Here is a 17,961-nt window from a genome sequence, read left to right as displayed (position 1 = left end):
TTTTTTAATCAAATGTCTTTTGTGTGAAGCACTTTGTGACTCTGTCTGTGAAAGGTGCTATATCAAATAAATTACTTACTTACTTATTTTATCTTGATATCCTCTTTCCTGATCACTGATTAAATTCCTATTATTTTCTGAACAACATTTTTGATTATTTTAGAGTCTTTAAGTCTGTCTGCCTTTTGAATAGCTTAGTGTTAAAACAAAGCATTTACTTTACATTAAAAGTCACTGTTGGTGAGACCTTTTGTTTAGGGCCGGAGCCAGACTCCAGCAGAGTTTACACCTTATTCAAATTAAGGACCGTCCAAACCGACTCCGTGTTCACACCTCATTTAAACAAAGGACCGCTTTTCAATAGTTTGAGCAGATAGTATTGGGTCTATGTAAATCTACTCAGATAGTTTTGTGAATTAATGCCTTTTGATATTCTGTTGCTTTCTGTAACTTTGTATAAAACCCTGACCAGAAAACTCATTCTGGTCAGAGAGAATCCTACAACTACTTGTGAGTTTCTTGTGAGCTTCTTTTTCCACTGCACAGTGAATACAACTCATCTGAACCAGCCACTGAATTGGAGAGAACTTTTCTTCCACACTTGCTAATAAAGTATTATATCCAGGTCACAAAACAAAAACCTGTCGCATGCTACTCTAGGACTGCAGTGAATTTCGTATTCTGTCCACCTTTAAGTTTGTCAATCAACAGAAAATTAGCTGGAAGCAATTTTTTATAGTTGATTAATAGTTTAAGTCATTCATTGGGTAAAAATACCCAATTAGGATTTGCTGCTTTTCATGAATATTTTTGGGTTTTAGACTATTGGTTTAACAAAACCATATAAGAAATAATTCAATATAATAATTGCATTTTGCAAGAAAGCAAGATGATTGTATTTTTTGACTGCTCTTATTCGTGGGTAAAAGCTCAAAGTGTGAATTCAAAGGGTGTGAAGGATCACTTTTAACCAATGATCGGCAGCAGTGGGGAGTTGTCCTCTGGATGAGTTTCAGCCCCTCCCAACCTCAATGAATTGATCTTTTTCATAGTTAGACAGGTTAGAAAAAGAGGCATCTTCTTGCATGTGATAACCAAGGCCTTTAAAGCTATAGGCTCATCAAAACCTTTGTGTGATACTCGCTAATCAAAGTCATAAAGGAGTTCTCAATTTGCATTGAGTGACTCAGGGATTGCGTTAAAAGCTGTGAACCGTATTCAATTGTAATAATCACTGAGAAGTGTTTTTTGAAATAGAGATGAAAGCTGTATCAGTTTATGAATGAAATAAAGATTATTTTGACCAAGCTAGGAAACTAGATACCTGACAAAGCACTTAATGACATTGATGCAAAAATGACCATCAGCTGCCTTGCTTAATGATTTGCAACATTGCCAACAATGATTTAAAAGAACCAGAGACACTAAGGGATAGCTGCCACAGTAAAGATTGTATGATATAATCTCTGATGGCTGATACATTTATACATCCCATGGTATGTATCGTCACATTGCCCACCCCTCGTAAATGTTGGGCAGTTTAATAGCATTGGTTCATTCTCATACTGTTCCTTCTCATACCATACCTTATTGTATATTAAAAAAATGTCACACAAGATTAGAGGATATAGACATGAAGTTTAAGTGCGCTTCTGCAAGTTACAGCTGTGGGTTAAATGAGCCATGTCATCGATCCTGTTCCACAGGGCTCGGTTCGATTGTCTCCTGTATGAGGACAAAGGTCTTGCTCTTTCAGCTGGTTCAATGAGCACCCAGCTGTTACATCAGGCGTGAAGCAAAATCAAGCCACCATCCAGAATTTCATACATTCCTGTTCACAAGGCGTGATTTCATTATTCTGCCAGCCGCTGAGGGAGACAAACATATTCATATGGGTAAACAATTCCACTACTGGATGCTTTGTTGAAACACTTGGAGATTTATCCTATGTTGAGAATGTTACTTGTTGAGGACTGAACTCCTTATTAGCTAGATTAGAATATGATTTAATTTTCACAATACTTTGTGAAAATTTTTGATTGTTGTATGGTCTGACGTGATGATCTCTGCAGCTGACGTTGACAGACAAGTTGTAGTCTTATAGAGACAGTGATTTGTCAGAAGAAGAAAAAAAACTAGTGGAAACAGCTGAGTACCGACAGGGATCACCGTCAGTGCCCGTTGTCAACCCAACCGGGACCATCGACAGCCTACAACCAGGGAAGAGACGGGTCATGGAGAAGTTTTTTAAGCCTGTTCACAGCCCCTCTAGCTCGGAAGAGATCAAGCCGCGGAAGCACCACCACCACCACTATCACCTTCCCCATCACCAAGACCCTCAGTCACACAGGTAGGATGGTTCATTCCAGTCGGCCAGATTTACATTTATATCTAATGGAAGAGGTATTAAGAGAAAAGATAATTACATACATTTGCCTTTATAGTGCAAGCGCTACATTTGAAGGCATCTGCATTTTGGAATCAAATATACATATTCTGGCAATAGTTTTAAGTTGTAATTGTGCATCAGTACTATATCATGCAATACATTTATGTATGTGCTAATCTAAAACTGACATAATTAAAGTTGCTTATATTGCTGTGTCCTTGTGTTGTAGGTATACAACGTTTAATGACACAGACAGAAATACAGATGAAAGCCAAGGACACCACCGTCACCATCAACATGGTCGCTATCTCCATGACTGCCCTCATCACGATGCCCACCATCAAACACAGCAATTTCACCACAGCGAAGAGGATGAGATACTTTACGACCACAATACACCTGTTACTCTCTCTCGGGCCTCTTCCTCTTCCCTCTCTTCGTCCTCTTCCTCCTCCTCTTTTTCCTCATGGAACGCAGAGGAGAGTGCAAATGATCCATTTTCTCTTCGTCTTGCTGAGCTGCCACAGCACTCCTTGTCCTGCTCCAACATCTCAGATATCCGCAGAGGTTTCAGGGAGGATGACAGCAGCGAGCCTATTGTCCTTGCCACCATCAAACACAACAAGAACGGCAGTGTATGTAATGAGATACATAAGAGTGCACAAAAGAGGGGAAAGCGTGGTTTTGCTTCTCTTGACCGAGGTCACAGCAGAAGTGAACAAGGCCTCCTGCAGGGCAATGAAAGTGATCTTGGAGGAAAACCATCCACAGTACCGCACATCAAATATGGACCGTTGTATAAGGCAGCTAGTTTGAACCGAAGCCTGACTTTCAGTGAGGAGGACTTTCTGTTAGGGGTCTCCAGGGCCCCCAAGAGAGCAGTGTCCTCCATTCAGCTACCCAGCAAAGGCATCCTCAAAAAAAAGGAGCCTCATACTGACATCCGCAAGGCTAAGTCCATGGAGGTGTTGTCCCCAAGAGTTTCAGGACAAGATCCCAGTGGGCAGAAAGGGAAAGGGGCAACTCAAGTTGAGATAGAGCAGACCAGGGCAAATTTTGTGCAGGGAAAGTTGCAATTCTCAGCCTTTCTAGATGAGATTACAAAACAGGTCATAAGTCCCTCAGCTCTCAACATCTTGGGTGTGACTAATAATAATAAAACTACTGGGAAGATACATTCCCCAGCACAAACACCTGGCCCAATCAAGCCTCAGCTCCCACCAAAGAAGAACAGAGAGAGCTCAGGGGAGGACAGGGAGCAGCACCTGAAACAGCCCAGCAGACAGGAGAAAGCCGCTTGCAGCAGCCCTCGGAAACTCTCGGAATGCTCCAATCCTGACAAACTGATCTCATATGTAGCTAAGAGCCACCACGGTAGTCCCCCGCCTCATCACCACCCCCACTCTCCCAGCCACAATACTCACCATGAAAGCAGCCGTAAAGACAGGAGGCCATCGCCCACTGGGGGCTCCGTGTCAGGGGACAGATATGGTAGAGGTGGCCCTTACCTTACAGATGGCACCAGCACCAGCCCAGAACCCAGCCAGCCCAAACAATGTCACCACCGCAAACAGCAGCCCACTGCCTCCCACAGTCAACATACCCAACACTTCCCTCAGCATCAGCCTCAACAGGTGCACCCCGGACCTGGGCAGAGAGGGCCCGCCAGCTCCCCTCCATCCTCAGCCAAGGGTGTGGGGCCAGGTCTCGGATCTGAGTCTTCATCCACAAAATCTGATTCACCCAGGGCCAGAGACACAGCCTCCACAGCTACCAACCACAGCCCGGAGCAGAGTGGTTCACACCAGTCACAGCATATGGGGCATTCTAAACAACGCAGGGTGAGTTTATTTTGATAGTATTTTTGCTCTTTTTATTAGGGTACAATAATATGAGACAGGAGAGACTGGAGTGGAGGGAGATTTTAGGCCTCAGATCATGAATCTAAAGGGAAATGTTACTTGTATGATGCACACACCTTATTTCAGTTTGGAAAAGTAAGGAAACATGAATGAAAACATATTTTGGTTGATAACACATATGCATATGTGATTATTATAATATTACACAGTTGCATTATTTAACAAATAAGCTTGTATCCTGGCATTTGCCACTCTTAAATTGATAAAACAGGTAATATCAAAAGACTAGTATTTGCTGCATTGCTGAAGAATGACTCAGCTTGTAGTGCGGTAGTGTTTGACACGTCCTACACAGCCTGTGACTCAGCTATACTGCCTCTGCAAGAGAGGAGCAACACTGCATTCTGTTCTGTCTACGCAGATATATCCTCCCCTTATTGCAGTGTTATGCCTTCAGAAGCTTCATCGCTGACTGGTTTTACAGTCAGACTCATGATTCTTCTTTCTTTTTCAGGAGTCTGACTCAACACAATATAACACAATTTGATTCACATTGTGATGGGATGCAAAGGTTTCTCCATCCCTTTGTTTGATTTTCAAATTTATTTTATTTAATGAATGTTTTAAAATTGCCACATACCATATAAATGATTATGAATAAATTATATTAGCTAACTGAGATATATTACTTAGGGATAACGCTAACTGTGTACATGTCCATATAAATATACATACACATGTCATTCCTGCCCTAAAATGGTGTAATTGTTTGTTTTCAAAGATCAGCCCTGAGCTACTGTATGTTCTGTGAATCGACTGTATAGGCATAGAAAGTAACATTACACACATCACACATCCACTGGGACAAATCTCTCACACTAGCTCACATAGCAGCAGCCAGAACTATGTGAGAGAGGTTGGTTGGATAAGAGAAAGGATCACGTTGTTCTTATGTTAGAATCTGCTGCAGGCTTACACTGTTATGTACTGATAATCATACCCAACATTACATAACATTTTCCATTTGGTCGCTGTGTGGGATTTGGTCTCACTGTGTTTGTCTTTTCAAATTAAGGTTCAGTGAATTCACACAAACACCCATACAGAGGGGCTAAGAACTAATCAATTCTAGTGGAGTCCATTTCCGGGAGCAGGTCTGCCATAACTCAATAGTTTATTCAATCTGTACATGACAGTCAGTAATGGACTGGTGACCCATCCTGGGTGTGTCCTCCTGCTTTTAACACAATGTGTGCATTGGCAAGGCTCCAGCTCCCTTGATGTATATAGAAAATGAATGGATGGGTGTGGTGTCATTTTCTTACTACTTATTGTTCTTTATATAGGCTACCTATGCTGTTTTACCTATAGACTGGAATCAGTTCTGAACTGCGTGTTGCCCTGCAGACGTAGGGACTTGAAACCAAGTTCCAGTTTGCATGCTTGAATATCAGGGCATGTTTTATTTGGACAGTGATATGTTTGTCATTGTTTTGGCTCTACTCCAGCACACTGAACTTCAAATGAAACAATAACTATGAGGTTGAAGTTCTGACTTACAGCAAGGGTGCATATGGAGTGTTCACATTCATGGGTGAACAGTGAAGAACTTGTCACCCATTTTTCTCTTTGAGGTACAAAAGAGGTTTACTGTTGTTACACAGCACTCAAATTGCATTTCAATCCACTGTGCTGGAGTACAGTGCCAAAACAAGACTGTTCAAACACTTACGGATTGTACTGGATGTTTGCACCAAAGGAAAAGTCAGTTACGCTAGTATTATATCCTAATGTCTCCTGTATCTTATCTTTTTCTCTCATCCTTCTTTTATTCTTTTTCAAGGACACACTGTGTGATGCCGACCATCTCCAGTAAGTGTGCAACATACTACTCACTTCACCTTTGAGTGCAGCTTTTCATACATTTCTCTCTATCCCATTCTGTTCTCTCTCTGTCTATCTCGAGATGGATCAGTGGTTATTGATCACACTAATGAGCATCCTCTCTCCCTCCACTCCTGTTTTAACAGGAAGAGGCGTGGTATTTATGGAACTGATTTATATAACCATGCATCTCTATGTTGTTAGAAATAAGAATATGTGAAAGAGAAGTTTAAAAGAGGTTGGACAAAATAACAAAAACACTATATGAAAGTTAAACAACAAAATCTTAGCTTTCATACCAAAATATGTCACCCCCCTATATGTAATACATAATTTCCATTGATGCTGTTCCTGACTATTCCTCTCATATCATTTTGTAGTTTGTGTAAAATGTACAATAGGCACAGATTGATCTATTTGAGTGTGTTGTTAATAATAATAATAATAATAATAATAATAATAATAATAATAATAATAATAATAATAAAATAATGCTGAAGTGCTGAATGCCAGACCTCTGTAGCTCTATAGCTAAAATAGTGCTAACTGGCAGTCAACCTATGTAACAGCCATCTTTGTAGTTTGTTTTTTAAAGTCAAAACCCTTTTTAATGCAGTATTTATATCAATTTGTCTAAGCCTTATGTGTAGTAATGAAGTTTGATATCAACATGACGTGAAATGTGGCATGTTTCAAAGTTACATAAAAACTTTTTTGGATAATGAATAGACTCTTCAAATGGAGGCATATGAGAAAAGGCCTCATCTTCAATAGTTCTTAAGGGTAATTACTGTTTGAAAATAGTGGCCCATAAAGGCAACACTTTTAAATACTCTCCAGGAACTGTGACACAACTCCATCTACCATCATTCCTCTGTGTTCAGGGCGCTGCAGGAGGAGAATACAGATCTTCACCAGAACTTGCTGCAGACTGTGGTTTGCATTGAGAGCCTGGAGGTTGAGTTGCAGAGGACCAGGGACGAGCTCAGCCACGTCAAGGAAAAATATAAAAGGTTTGGGATCATAAACGGAACAAAATTCAACATGCATGATTAATTAACATTACATATACCCTATCATTTGAATGCACAAATAAATACTGAAGATTACATCTCTTCTACATGTAGTATGATGATGCAGTACATAAAGGACAACATGTTTCCATTTGAGAGTGAAATGGTGTGAGGAGGGCACACATATTCATTACAGAGCCAAAATCCATCAAGCCAACCTATGGCTTTACATAACAGTTTTTATAGATTAATTGATCTATGGAACATACATTAACCCCTTTGCATTTCTGTGGGTGTTTTGGTTCTGCAGTGACATGTTTTCCCCCGGCCAACACAGACAGGGGGGCTCAAGTCATCTGTCATGTCCCTTCACACTCACCGGTGAAAGTCTTGTTGTGACCCGAGCTTGTATCTATCACCAATCAACCACTGCAGCCTACCAGGCACATACCACACATTCTTCAACAGACTGCAGCAACTGGAGTGAATGGTCACCTCACACTGGGCTCCAGTTTGGTGTCAGTTGTTGGAGAGTTTGTGGCTGCCATTTGGCCTGACAAACAACTGTCTTTAACCCTAACAGATAATGACATGGTAATAAAGTGGTGTGTGTGTGTGTGTGTGTGTGTGTGTGTGTGTGTGTAGAAATAAAACTGATAATAGGTATTTTTTAATGGTTGTCTTCTCTTCTTCTTCTTCTTCTTTTTCTTCTTCTTCTATGGTTTTCTGTGTCTTGCAGCCTTCTAGAGACCCACACTGGGACCAAGCAGGCCAATAACCTGCTGGGGGAACACCTGCATATAGCGGTGAGAAAACTTGCAAGGAGAAAAGACTGGGGAAGGCAGGGGATTCACTGCATTCACAAACCATGGGCAACTTTCATGTCAATCTCATTGTATTGTACGGGGTGTGTGTGTGTGTGTGTGTGTGTGTGCAGTCAGAGAACCTGAGCAGTGAGAGGAAGTATCTGCAAAACCGTGTATCACAGCTGAGCTCAGAGTTGGAGGATGCCCACCGGACCATTGCAGCCATGGAGAACATTAATGTAAGCACAGTGTCCCCTACTGGACATCCATGCACACTTCAGATAGCAACCATTTTACTAAATACATTATTGGGATGGATCAGTCTTCTTTAAGCCTTGGTTGGATGGCTCATTCCAACATTTGAAGTGTAATATTATAAGACCACATCACCCGGTGTTTTAAACACATGTATGTTTGCAATAGCACATTTGTTTAAGCCTGCTTCTGCTCCTCCTCTCATTTTGAGCCTCAAGTTAATCTATTATTGTGCGAGATATATATGACAAATGTAGTGGAGTAAAAAGTTAAATATTTCCCCCTGAAATGAAATGAAGTAGAAGTATGAAATGGCATGAAATAGGAATACCCAAGTAAAGTACCTCAAAATTGTACTTGAGTACAGCATTACATATGGTTAACTTGCAAAATGCTGAAAGACACAAAACAACCTGGAGTGATGCAAGGCAGGGATAGGTAGGAGGGGGGCTTACATATTTCTGTACCCAGGGGTTCATTGTCTCATAATCTGTTCATGTGTGCAAGAACATTTTTCCCATAATGTGTAACCTGCGTCCAGTGTTGTACTTTGTAATTCAGATTACACTCCACCCTTAAATCAATTGAAATAGATCAAATACGTATTCAAAACTGTTCAGCTAAAGATTAGGAGAATATCCATTATAGAAAGCTTTCAGAGATTTATAAAGTGATGTTTTTTCTTCTTTTACATGGATACATGGATTGAATTCAGAGTTTGTTTTTGTGTGTCTCAACCTCAGGTACCGTCCTTGATAAAGGAGTTATTGGAGAAGCACTTTGATTCAGCTGAGGCCATACAGAAGTTTCTGACAACCTCTGCTCCAATCAGCCATTCTTCCACCTCTTCACAACCAGAACGCCAATCCCACACGCCTAAAGTGCAGGAAGCAGCACATGATTGGTTGACGAAATCAGAGACCGGTCCGCAGAGGGTCACAGCCTTCATACCATTTAAGCAGGGGGTGCCAACAATTGGAACTGAAGGCAGTCTCTCTGGTCAGCATGAGTCCAGCCACAGCCCACCTTTCTCTGCAGCTGACATCAGCACTGCTATCTATAAGAAAATGGCTGCCAGTTATGCAGCCAGACCACAACCTCTCTATCCCCAAAACCAACAGCAGCTTCCTCTGGGCACTAACCACGCTGATGCCCCTCCAAACCTTGAGCAGGCAAATGTGGGTGGTGACAGCTGGGGTGGGAAGGGCGGGGTAAAAGTAACGCTTTTGGAGCAGGACGTTGTGGATGTGACCTCCATGTCAGCCCAGCAGATCCTGGATGATTTCCTGCAGCAGCTGCAGCCCCATGGTGGAGGGAAGGAGCAGCAGGGCGGGCAGGAGTGGGCAGGATGAGCGGAACAAATGAAAATGTCAAAATGAAAATGTCATCCAACAACATGACTGGGTGAATGTATATTCTTATCTTATTGCATTGAAATGTGTATTTATTCATATAAGTCATTGCTGTCAAATGCATTGTATATTGTTTCCCCAAAATACAAGAAAATCTGTTTTGGGCTTGTATGTAATGTCCTTTTAAGCGTAGGATTTTATGATTGCTAGTTTTGGAGGGACAAGATTTCCACACACACAAAAAAGAACTGTGTTGGGAAACCAATTTGCACTCAAAGAAATAAAAAATAAAATAATAAATAATAAATATAAATATTATTATAATATTTTAATAAATATTAAAAAATATGAACATTCAGTAATACATACAATTATAGGAAACTATTTCCAAGTATGCTTTATAAATATATTTCAATTTAAGTGCTTAATTTAATAAGATGTAATGTACTGTGTTTTCCCTTAGCCTGTTGCCCTGTAACCCCCCAATTTAACAGAGAGACAAATACTTCATACCTTTAGACAGAAGCAGCTCTTCCTTTCAGTAGTGAGCTTAACAGTTGACCTATTAGTACAATGGAAGACAAGGTTTTTAAAAGTCAGAGACATCAAGGACATCTGTTCTTAAGAGTAACAGGTCTGTGGTTAACAGTGTTATAGCCTCTTATCAGTTTTAAAATGTATTAATTGATTTATGTGAAATATAATTTTAAATTAGTATGAAATAAAAAAAGACTACTGTGCATGCACAGAGTTGTATATATTCATTGACTGTGTGTATAAAATGATATGGCTCTTCCTATCTAAAATGATATGGGGTAGATTTTTAATGCTGATGTAGTGGGCAGAAAAAAACGTTGAACAGTAATTATGTGGAAGTATTGTGACAGTATATATTGGATAGAGTGTAGCAGCAACATATTAATCTTATTTTAATCTGTATAGCCCCATCTCTCATCAGTGTACACTTTACCCTCTGAATCATGCATTTATGAATACCGCTAGTCTACATTAATTCAATATATAACTGTGTCATTATGGCTGTTCTACCAATAAAAATACTCATCTTAAATGAATGCAACAGATTACAGATGTCTTTCTTGTTACATTTCTTCTTGTCAGCTTCAAACATCACTAGTAAAGCAGCAATCTCTCTTTGTATAATACATAACATAGAGACAGCTTGGCTATTATTAGACCTTTAATATTTGCTGTACTAAAAATATGTCATATTTGTTCTTAATTTGGTGCAAGAAAAAAATCTCTACCATTAGATGGCTACACAGGTTTCCTCATTATGTCAATATATCTCCATCAGTATCACTATTTAAAGACAGCCTTACGGGAAAAAAAGCACATGTGAAAACAAGTTTTCACATTTGTTAACATGTTAACATGTTTCTATATGAAGTAACTAACTACTTAACTAACTACCTAACTGGAAATTTGATTAATGGTGATGTGATTAAAGAATATTATGGATAAGTTATAGATATGAGGTGAGAGTTTGATTTTGTTTTCTGTTTGGTGTGTTGTAAGAGCAGGGAATACACGACTGGCTTCAACCTGACTGTAGCTCTGACTCAAGCTGTCATAAATACTTTTAATAACAGTTTAATCCTATTGATTCAGTGCCACCAACCTCCCTCCGTGTTGCACTGTATACATAATCCCATACAAGCATAAGTCTCCTCTCCATAGTCTTACTTTCATTTTACATGAAAGCGCCTCGGTTACCATCCTCCACAAAGATAATTTTGGGATCAATATTCACTTAATTTCAGTTGATCAATTGATCTGTGGCTTTCTCTTTTTGTCATTTATTCATACATTATATACAGTTGGGTCTTGTGTCATTTTAATGCCATATCATAAAAAGTGTAAGCTTAGGTTTTCAGCTTTGTTAACTGGGAACAGATGGAATTGGGTTGAGGTCAGTTAATTGGCTGAAGGAGTTCACAATACCTAGCCTTTGCAGTAGTGGAAATGAACTAACTAGGACATTAACTCAAGTGCTTTACTGAAGTACAATATGAAGGTATCTGTACAGTGCTTTGAATATGTCCATCTTATGCTACATTATACTTCCACTCTACTACATTTCAGAGAAAAATATTGTACTTTTAACTCCACTGCATATATTTGACATTCTCCACCCCATTATTTATCTCACAACCCCTCAGTTTTATCGTGTGACCCTTTGGATGGACCTGCCTGACCCTCAGATTGGGAACCACTGAACTAAGATACCTAACTATACATAAAGTAGTTAAAACTAACTCCACCTCAACCAATGGCTACAACATTAACATGATGCTTACTAATGCATCAGTATTTACATCTAATGATCATATTTTAAATAATAATAAATCAGTCCCAGGGGGTCATTTTTCTGCAGAAGGTGTATTTTTATTTGTGAGACTTTAGGTACATTTAGCTGATACAATCTCTGTACTTTTACTTAGGGTAGAACTTTGATTTACTTGGAGTATTTTTACACTGTTGTATTGGTACTTCTACTCTTCCAACACTAAACAGTCGCCAGTGTTTTAAGTCAAACCTGGGACTATTTAATTTATCCTTCTTTCCTCTGATTGCGTATCTTTGCCTTATCAAACAATAAAACATGCAATACTTCTGACAGCAAATTAGGTTTGCGTGCTCATTTTCTCCCACATCTCATGATATTGCTACCATTTAGCCTCAGCTAACTGCGTCTATGATATCTACTCTGTCGCAGAGGCATCCATAGTGTCCAGGTTGTGCTGATGGGTTTCAGGTAAGTCCACCTGTCATAATAGTCCCTCCCATCAGTGTCGATCTGAACAAGTTTGCTGATCAGACACTGCCCTGATTTCCCATTGGCCCCTGGACTTTAATAGGATCCCAGGGACTCTGTTGGGAGGATTACGGCTCCAAACTCTCGACTTTGGCCAGTTTCTGTTTTCTCCAACCATGGGAACAGCGGTTTAGGGGGTCGCCACACATGCACAGACCCAGAGGGGCGCCATCAAAAGACAACATCACATCAAGAGAAATAAATCAGCTTGAAGGGGGGGCTACGGCGGTGGGACCAATCAACTTGAGGAGAAAGGAATACATCTTTTCTTCCACAATTCATTATTTGACAATCATCACATATTTTTTGTTGCACTGCTTTTGATTATAAATCATCTTTTTGGGACAATTTCAGCATCCAAGTGAAAGCTTTTGGATTATCCTCTGAGGTTGACTGTGTCCTTTATCATCTGAGGGATCTACCTGCTTATCGCCTCCACCTGGAATAACTTAGATGAGCTCAACCTGCTAATAACTCACCAAACAACAAGCACAAGGCCTGCATTGACCACTGTGTTTCTGCAACGCTGAAAACACCCTCTTGTGACCTCTGTTGGGTTTGTCTCTTTACGTGCAGCTGGCCTTCTCTGGATCTCAAGTTTTGACCAGAACTGACTGAACTCCTTCCTCTTCTCTCCCCTTCTCTTACTTTTCTCTCCTGTCTTTTGCGTTGATCGGTGCATGGTAGTGAGCCATGCTGTTGAAGATAAAGTTCACCCAGCACCGGCGGGTGCACCTGGCCCAGGGCCTGTGGCTGCTGTCCTGGATGGCAGTGATGTGGGGGGTCATAATCTTTTGTCTGGGGGTTTACCTTAAGACAGAGCTGCTCCGTAGGGCCGAGGTAGGGAGAGGAAAAATACACTCATATGTACACAAATTAATGCAATGTCAACTTAAAGACAAGAGGGCCAAGTTTAAAAACACAGGCATGAATGCATTCAAAGTTAGACAAACATAGACCTTTGCCTTTGCTCGTGGTTGTTTACTGAGTCTGCTGTGCTGCTGCTAATCTGGGACTTTTATTTAAACTTAGCTCTACAGTTTAATCCACAAATACAAACATGCAGCGCACACAATACTAGTGTAAACATGCACACAGTGACACGCAGGCACATTCATTGCATGATAAATCGTGAGGACATTGTGTGTTAAAACCATTGTATCAAAAAACAAATTCAAAGCAATTTGGGTTCAGTGTGTGTTGAATTTAGGTAACGTGACCAGCAGGTGAAGGTTATGAGCTCTACCAGGTAGTCATTGGGCTAGATTGATCACTGATTGATTTGGATAGGCCATGAACACATGCCTACAGATAGTTATTGATATCCAATAAGAGATTCCATAACCTCTAAGTTCTGTAGCAAAGTGTTATTGAGTTAGTGTCGATATGGTTTAGATGAGTGAAATGTAACATGTGACCAACAAAATAGTCTCAGGAAGGATCTTACAGAATGAGTCACAAGAATGCAATCCTCTTTTATACTTGTTAGACAAAAATATAATTTAGTTTGTTTTTCAAGTCACTTGCGTAATGTGTACAGATCATTGACAAAACTAGTTATTCCACATCCAGAGGCTGAGATCATTTGTCCTAAACTTACATATGACTGGATAGATATTATTGGAAAATTATTTTACAAAGTGACAGTACTGGGCTGAGTTTATTAATGGTAATTTTAATACAACAATGGGGCAGAGGTGCTTTATGGCTGACAGGCTTTTGTAAACTCAGCCAATAATAAACTCAGTCTATAATTGACTTTTGCTGTAACCAGGGCAATGAATTCAATTCGTCATTATATTTCTAGAGTAGTCTTTGCATCCAGCACATCAGCAGCTAATTGAATCTTTTGGCTGCCAAGGTCATTTTTAGAATAGATAAGGCTAATCGAATGCAGGATTATTACCTGCTAAAGTGTGTAGAGGAAATGACAAAGTGACCCACAGTTGGCTGCTGCTCTTGTGGCTGCTACTATCTTTGACTGTGCTCTTCCTTTCTTGAGGTGATGGACAACACAGAGATCCACGTGGTGCCCAACATCCTGATGATGGTGGGCCTGGCCTCCATCGGCACCAACTGGGTTGCCACTCGCGCGTGTCAGGACTCCTTGGACTCAACCCGCTTCCCACGTTGGAAAGTTTTCCTGCTGGCTTGGTTTGCTGTAGCTGCAGTGCTCTGTTGTTTGCTCATTGCTGTTGTGGTGCTCAGCTACGCCCTGCAGGGAAGCCTGGAGGAGTCCCTGAAGGTGGGGGTCACTAGTAATGATCAGAGGGTGACAGAGGTAGAGTAGGTGTTAGCATGCCAGCTATTAGGAATTATAGACAGGGAGGCAACATATTCCAAACTTGGCCCCTTACCCACACCCACTCCAGCACCATAGACTTTTACATGGGGCCCCCTGTGGGCATGGGGCTGGGGTCATCTGTACCCTTTGACCCCGCTCTGACAGCGGGCCTGGATGTCAGTATGGCCTTATATAGATTGGTCCCATAACAGGATGGTGTTTTCTGATCCTCAAGCAAATCACAAAACCAAACCTGCTCCCCCCTAAGCTGCTGTGTCTGAAAGAGACTGCCAACTGTCTAAAATGAAGAAGAAAAGTTTAGTGGGTTAAGGCTACAGAGAAAAGGGCTCATATTCCTGCAAGTTGATCAATTAAAACCAATTAAAAAGTGAATGATTAAAGCTCTCACTCTTGTAAATGTTGAATTGAGACCAGAAAAAGACAGTTTTCACATCTGTAAGAGATGTCAATTAATTAAGTTGCAATGCGAAAGAATTTAAACAACAAACCAGACAGCATTTAATATAAACAGGTTTCAAATACCTAGACCTAATTATATTAATATTTTAACAGGCATAAACAGAAAACAGCTGCATCTTTGCCATTCAGTACAGTAAAACCAGTCTCGAAAACATCAGATACCCCCCCCACCTTCTGTCTCATTCACTCTTCTGTCTTCACTGTCAGGTGGGCCTGAGGAATGGTATTCGGTTCTACAAGGACACAGATGTGCCAGGCCGCTGTTTTCAGAAAGAGACCATTGATCGTCTGCAGATGGAGTTTCGCTGTTGTGGGAACAGCAACTTCAAGGATTGGTTTGAAGTTCAGTGGGTCAGCAACAGATACCTAGACTTCACCTCCAAGGACGTCAAGGAGTGAGTGAATCACAACGCAGGGAGCAGCAGGTTATGCAGGGAATTGAGAGGATGAAAAAGAAGAAACTGGACTGATGAGGGGCATACAGGAAAGAGCAGATAAATCTAGTTGAATGGCAGATAAGTAGACTTCACATCCAAAAAGGTCAAACAAACTGTTAGAGGAGAGATAGAGGGGATGGAGGGAGAAAGGGAATATTTGAAGGTAGAGGAATAGTGTATTAAAAATAGATATGGCCTTTACTGTTGAAACGAATGACAGAAACAGATAGAAACGTGGGTCAAAGATGAAATAAATGAAAAGGAATGAGTAAACAGAAAGGTTGTGACATGATAACACTTATAGAGAGGCACTGCTCATTTCTCATTAATTTTAAGTATGTATTGAACTGAAAGTCAGGCCTTTAACTTCCTCGCCTCATTTCTTTCTCTCTCCTCTCTTTTCTGTCTTTTTCTAATCTGTTTCCGTCGTCTGTTTTCTCACTGTCCCTCCCTTCTCTGTCTCCAGTCGTATCCGGAGTAACGTGGACGGCCGTTACCTGTTGGATGGCGTTCCTTTCAGCTGTTGTAACCCCGCCTCCCCTCGCCCCTGCCTGCAGCTGCAACTGACCGATAACAGCGCCCACTACAACTACGAGTACCAATCAGAGGAACTCAACCTGTACAGCCGCGGCTGTAGGCAGGCCCTGACTGATTACTTCATGGAGCTGATGAACTCAACTGGTCCTGGTGTGCTGTCAGTCATGTTAATACAGGTAGGATACATGATGGCATGAACATAAACACTTCTATCATTCTGTGATTTGTGGTAAAATAGAGGAAATACAGTAATTAACCAAGGCACAGAGTGTTACCTGAATATTTACACACACACACACACACACACACACACACACACACACACACACACACACACACGCACACAAAGATACTAGAATGACTATCTGTGGAAAGCTTTCCAGAATTTTGTGCTACGCCTCTCTACATTTTTAAATAATGGTTTTATTTAACGTAGTGACTGCCATGGCATCCACCAGAATTAAAACCTCACTCTACTGACACACATTGATTTCTGTCTTTTAATCAAACGTGTACTTTCACTCCTTTGCCAAATAACAGTAGGCCTATTGATGGCACATTCTCTTCAAATAACCAACAAGACCGCAGGCTGGAACAGGACACCCATACACATGTTTTACAGTGCATCATTAAACACCATCTACAGCTAACCAAACAATCTATACTTTTAAATGCAGCAGCTCAGGATGGGGTTTTTCTAGTCCAACATGATAGGAGTAGATGGCTGCCATGTGAAAAGTTAACGAGGTCTCAAGCTGAGTTGTAGATAACGTCAGATTGTCAAGCAAAAATTAAAACCTGCTTTGAATCATGTAGCCCCGAGATCAAACAAAAAAAGGAAGAGGAAGCATGAGATAAAACTAATAATAATTTCTGTACAGTCCCAAATCCATTATCCCATAAAAGTGTGAATGTTTGTAATACTGATTCTAATCTTCATGTGTGCAATCCTGCAGCAAAACATAATTATTCATATGATCATTTGAATTCTTAAGACATCAGTTTTTGTGATCCGATCAAACCATTTGACTATCTCATTAGGTGACAAACACCAAATGAAATGAAGCTTTTACATGATCTTGATTGCTTTACTTCTGTCCAGTTGTCAGTATGTCTGAGCCTGCGGTACCTGCAGACAGCCGTGGAAGGAGCCATGGCTCTGGAGGACCCAGAGGGCGACAGTGAGGGTTATCTCCTGGAAAAGGGTGTGAAGGAAACCATTGAGGACCTCAAAGCCAATGCCCTGAAGATGCTAAAGTTTGGGCAGGTTGACCCCAACGCCGCCGAAGGGTCCTCTGAGGCTGCAGATGCCGAGAAAGCTGAGAAGACTGCGTCCCCTACTCCTGCCAGTTAGAGGGGATAAATTATTTAAATAAGTGCTGTGGTGTAAGGGATTCAGGGGGGATGTGTTTGAAGTTTCTTGGTTGTGTGAGTTGGCAGGTGGCGGGTACAACACCAGTTGAGTTTTGACACGTTAGGTTTGATTTACGCTTCACCAATGCAGCAGCCACAGCTGTCTCGCACATGGCCAAAACAAGGCAACAAATAGGGAATCTTATCAGGCCCTCCACAAACACCAAAACAAACATCTCCTCTATGCAGGACCTCATGAATGTGTAACCATCAAAGAATCTGCTCAGGAGATAGTAGGCTACTTTTTGTTGTAACTAGAAGAGAGAACATTCAGTTTAAAGTTGTGTAGCTTTCACACACAGCAGACACAACAGACACATATTTAACACTTCTTTACATTTGGCTCTAATTTGGCAAAGTCACAATTCACACAATGCTTAAGGTCATCTCATGTGTACTGTAATATTTATCTC

General features: G+C 40.8%; 1 protein-coding gene across 1 annotated transcript; it reads left to right on the top strand.

Annotated features, from left to right (window-relative positions):
* The first annotated feature begins 13,090 nt into the window (after window positions 1-13,090).
* On the top strand, window positions 13,091-17,489 carry rom1b (retinal outer segment membrane protein 1b). Its single transcript, XM_028590246.1, has 5 exons — window positions 13,091-13,237; window positions 14,400-14,642; window positions 15,369-15,556; window positions 16,065-16,311; window positions 17,238-17,489. Exons 1-5 carry the CDS (start codon window positions 13,091-13,093, stop codon window positions 17,487-17,489), a joined length of 1,077 nt encoding a protein of 358 aa, XP_028446047.1.
* Window positions 17,490-17,961: the final 472 nt, after the last annotated feature.

Source organism: Perca flavescens, chromosome 10 (assembly GCF_004354835.1).
Source record: "Perca flavescens isolate YP-PL-M2 chromosome 10, PFLA_1.0, whole genome shotgun sequence".
Classification (NCBI taxonomy): domain Eukaryota; kingdom Metazoa; phylum Chordata; class Actinopteri; order Perciformes; family Percidae; genus Perca; species Perca flavescens.
Note: the sequence above shows the minus strand (reverse complement) of the source record. Positions and strands in the feature narration are given on the sequence as shown.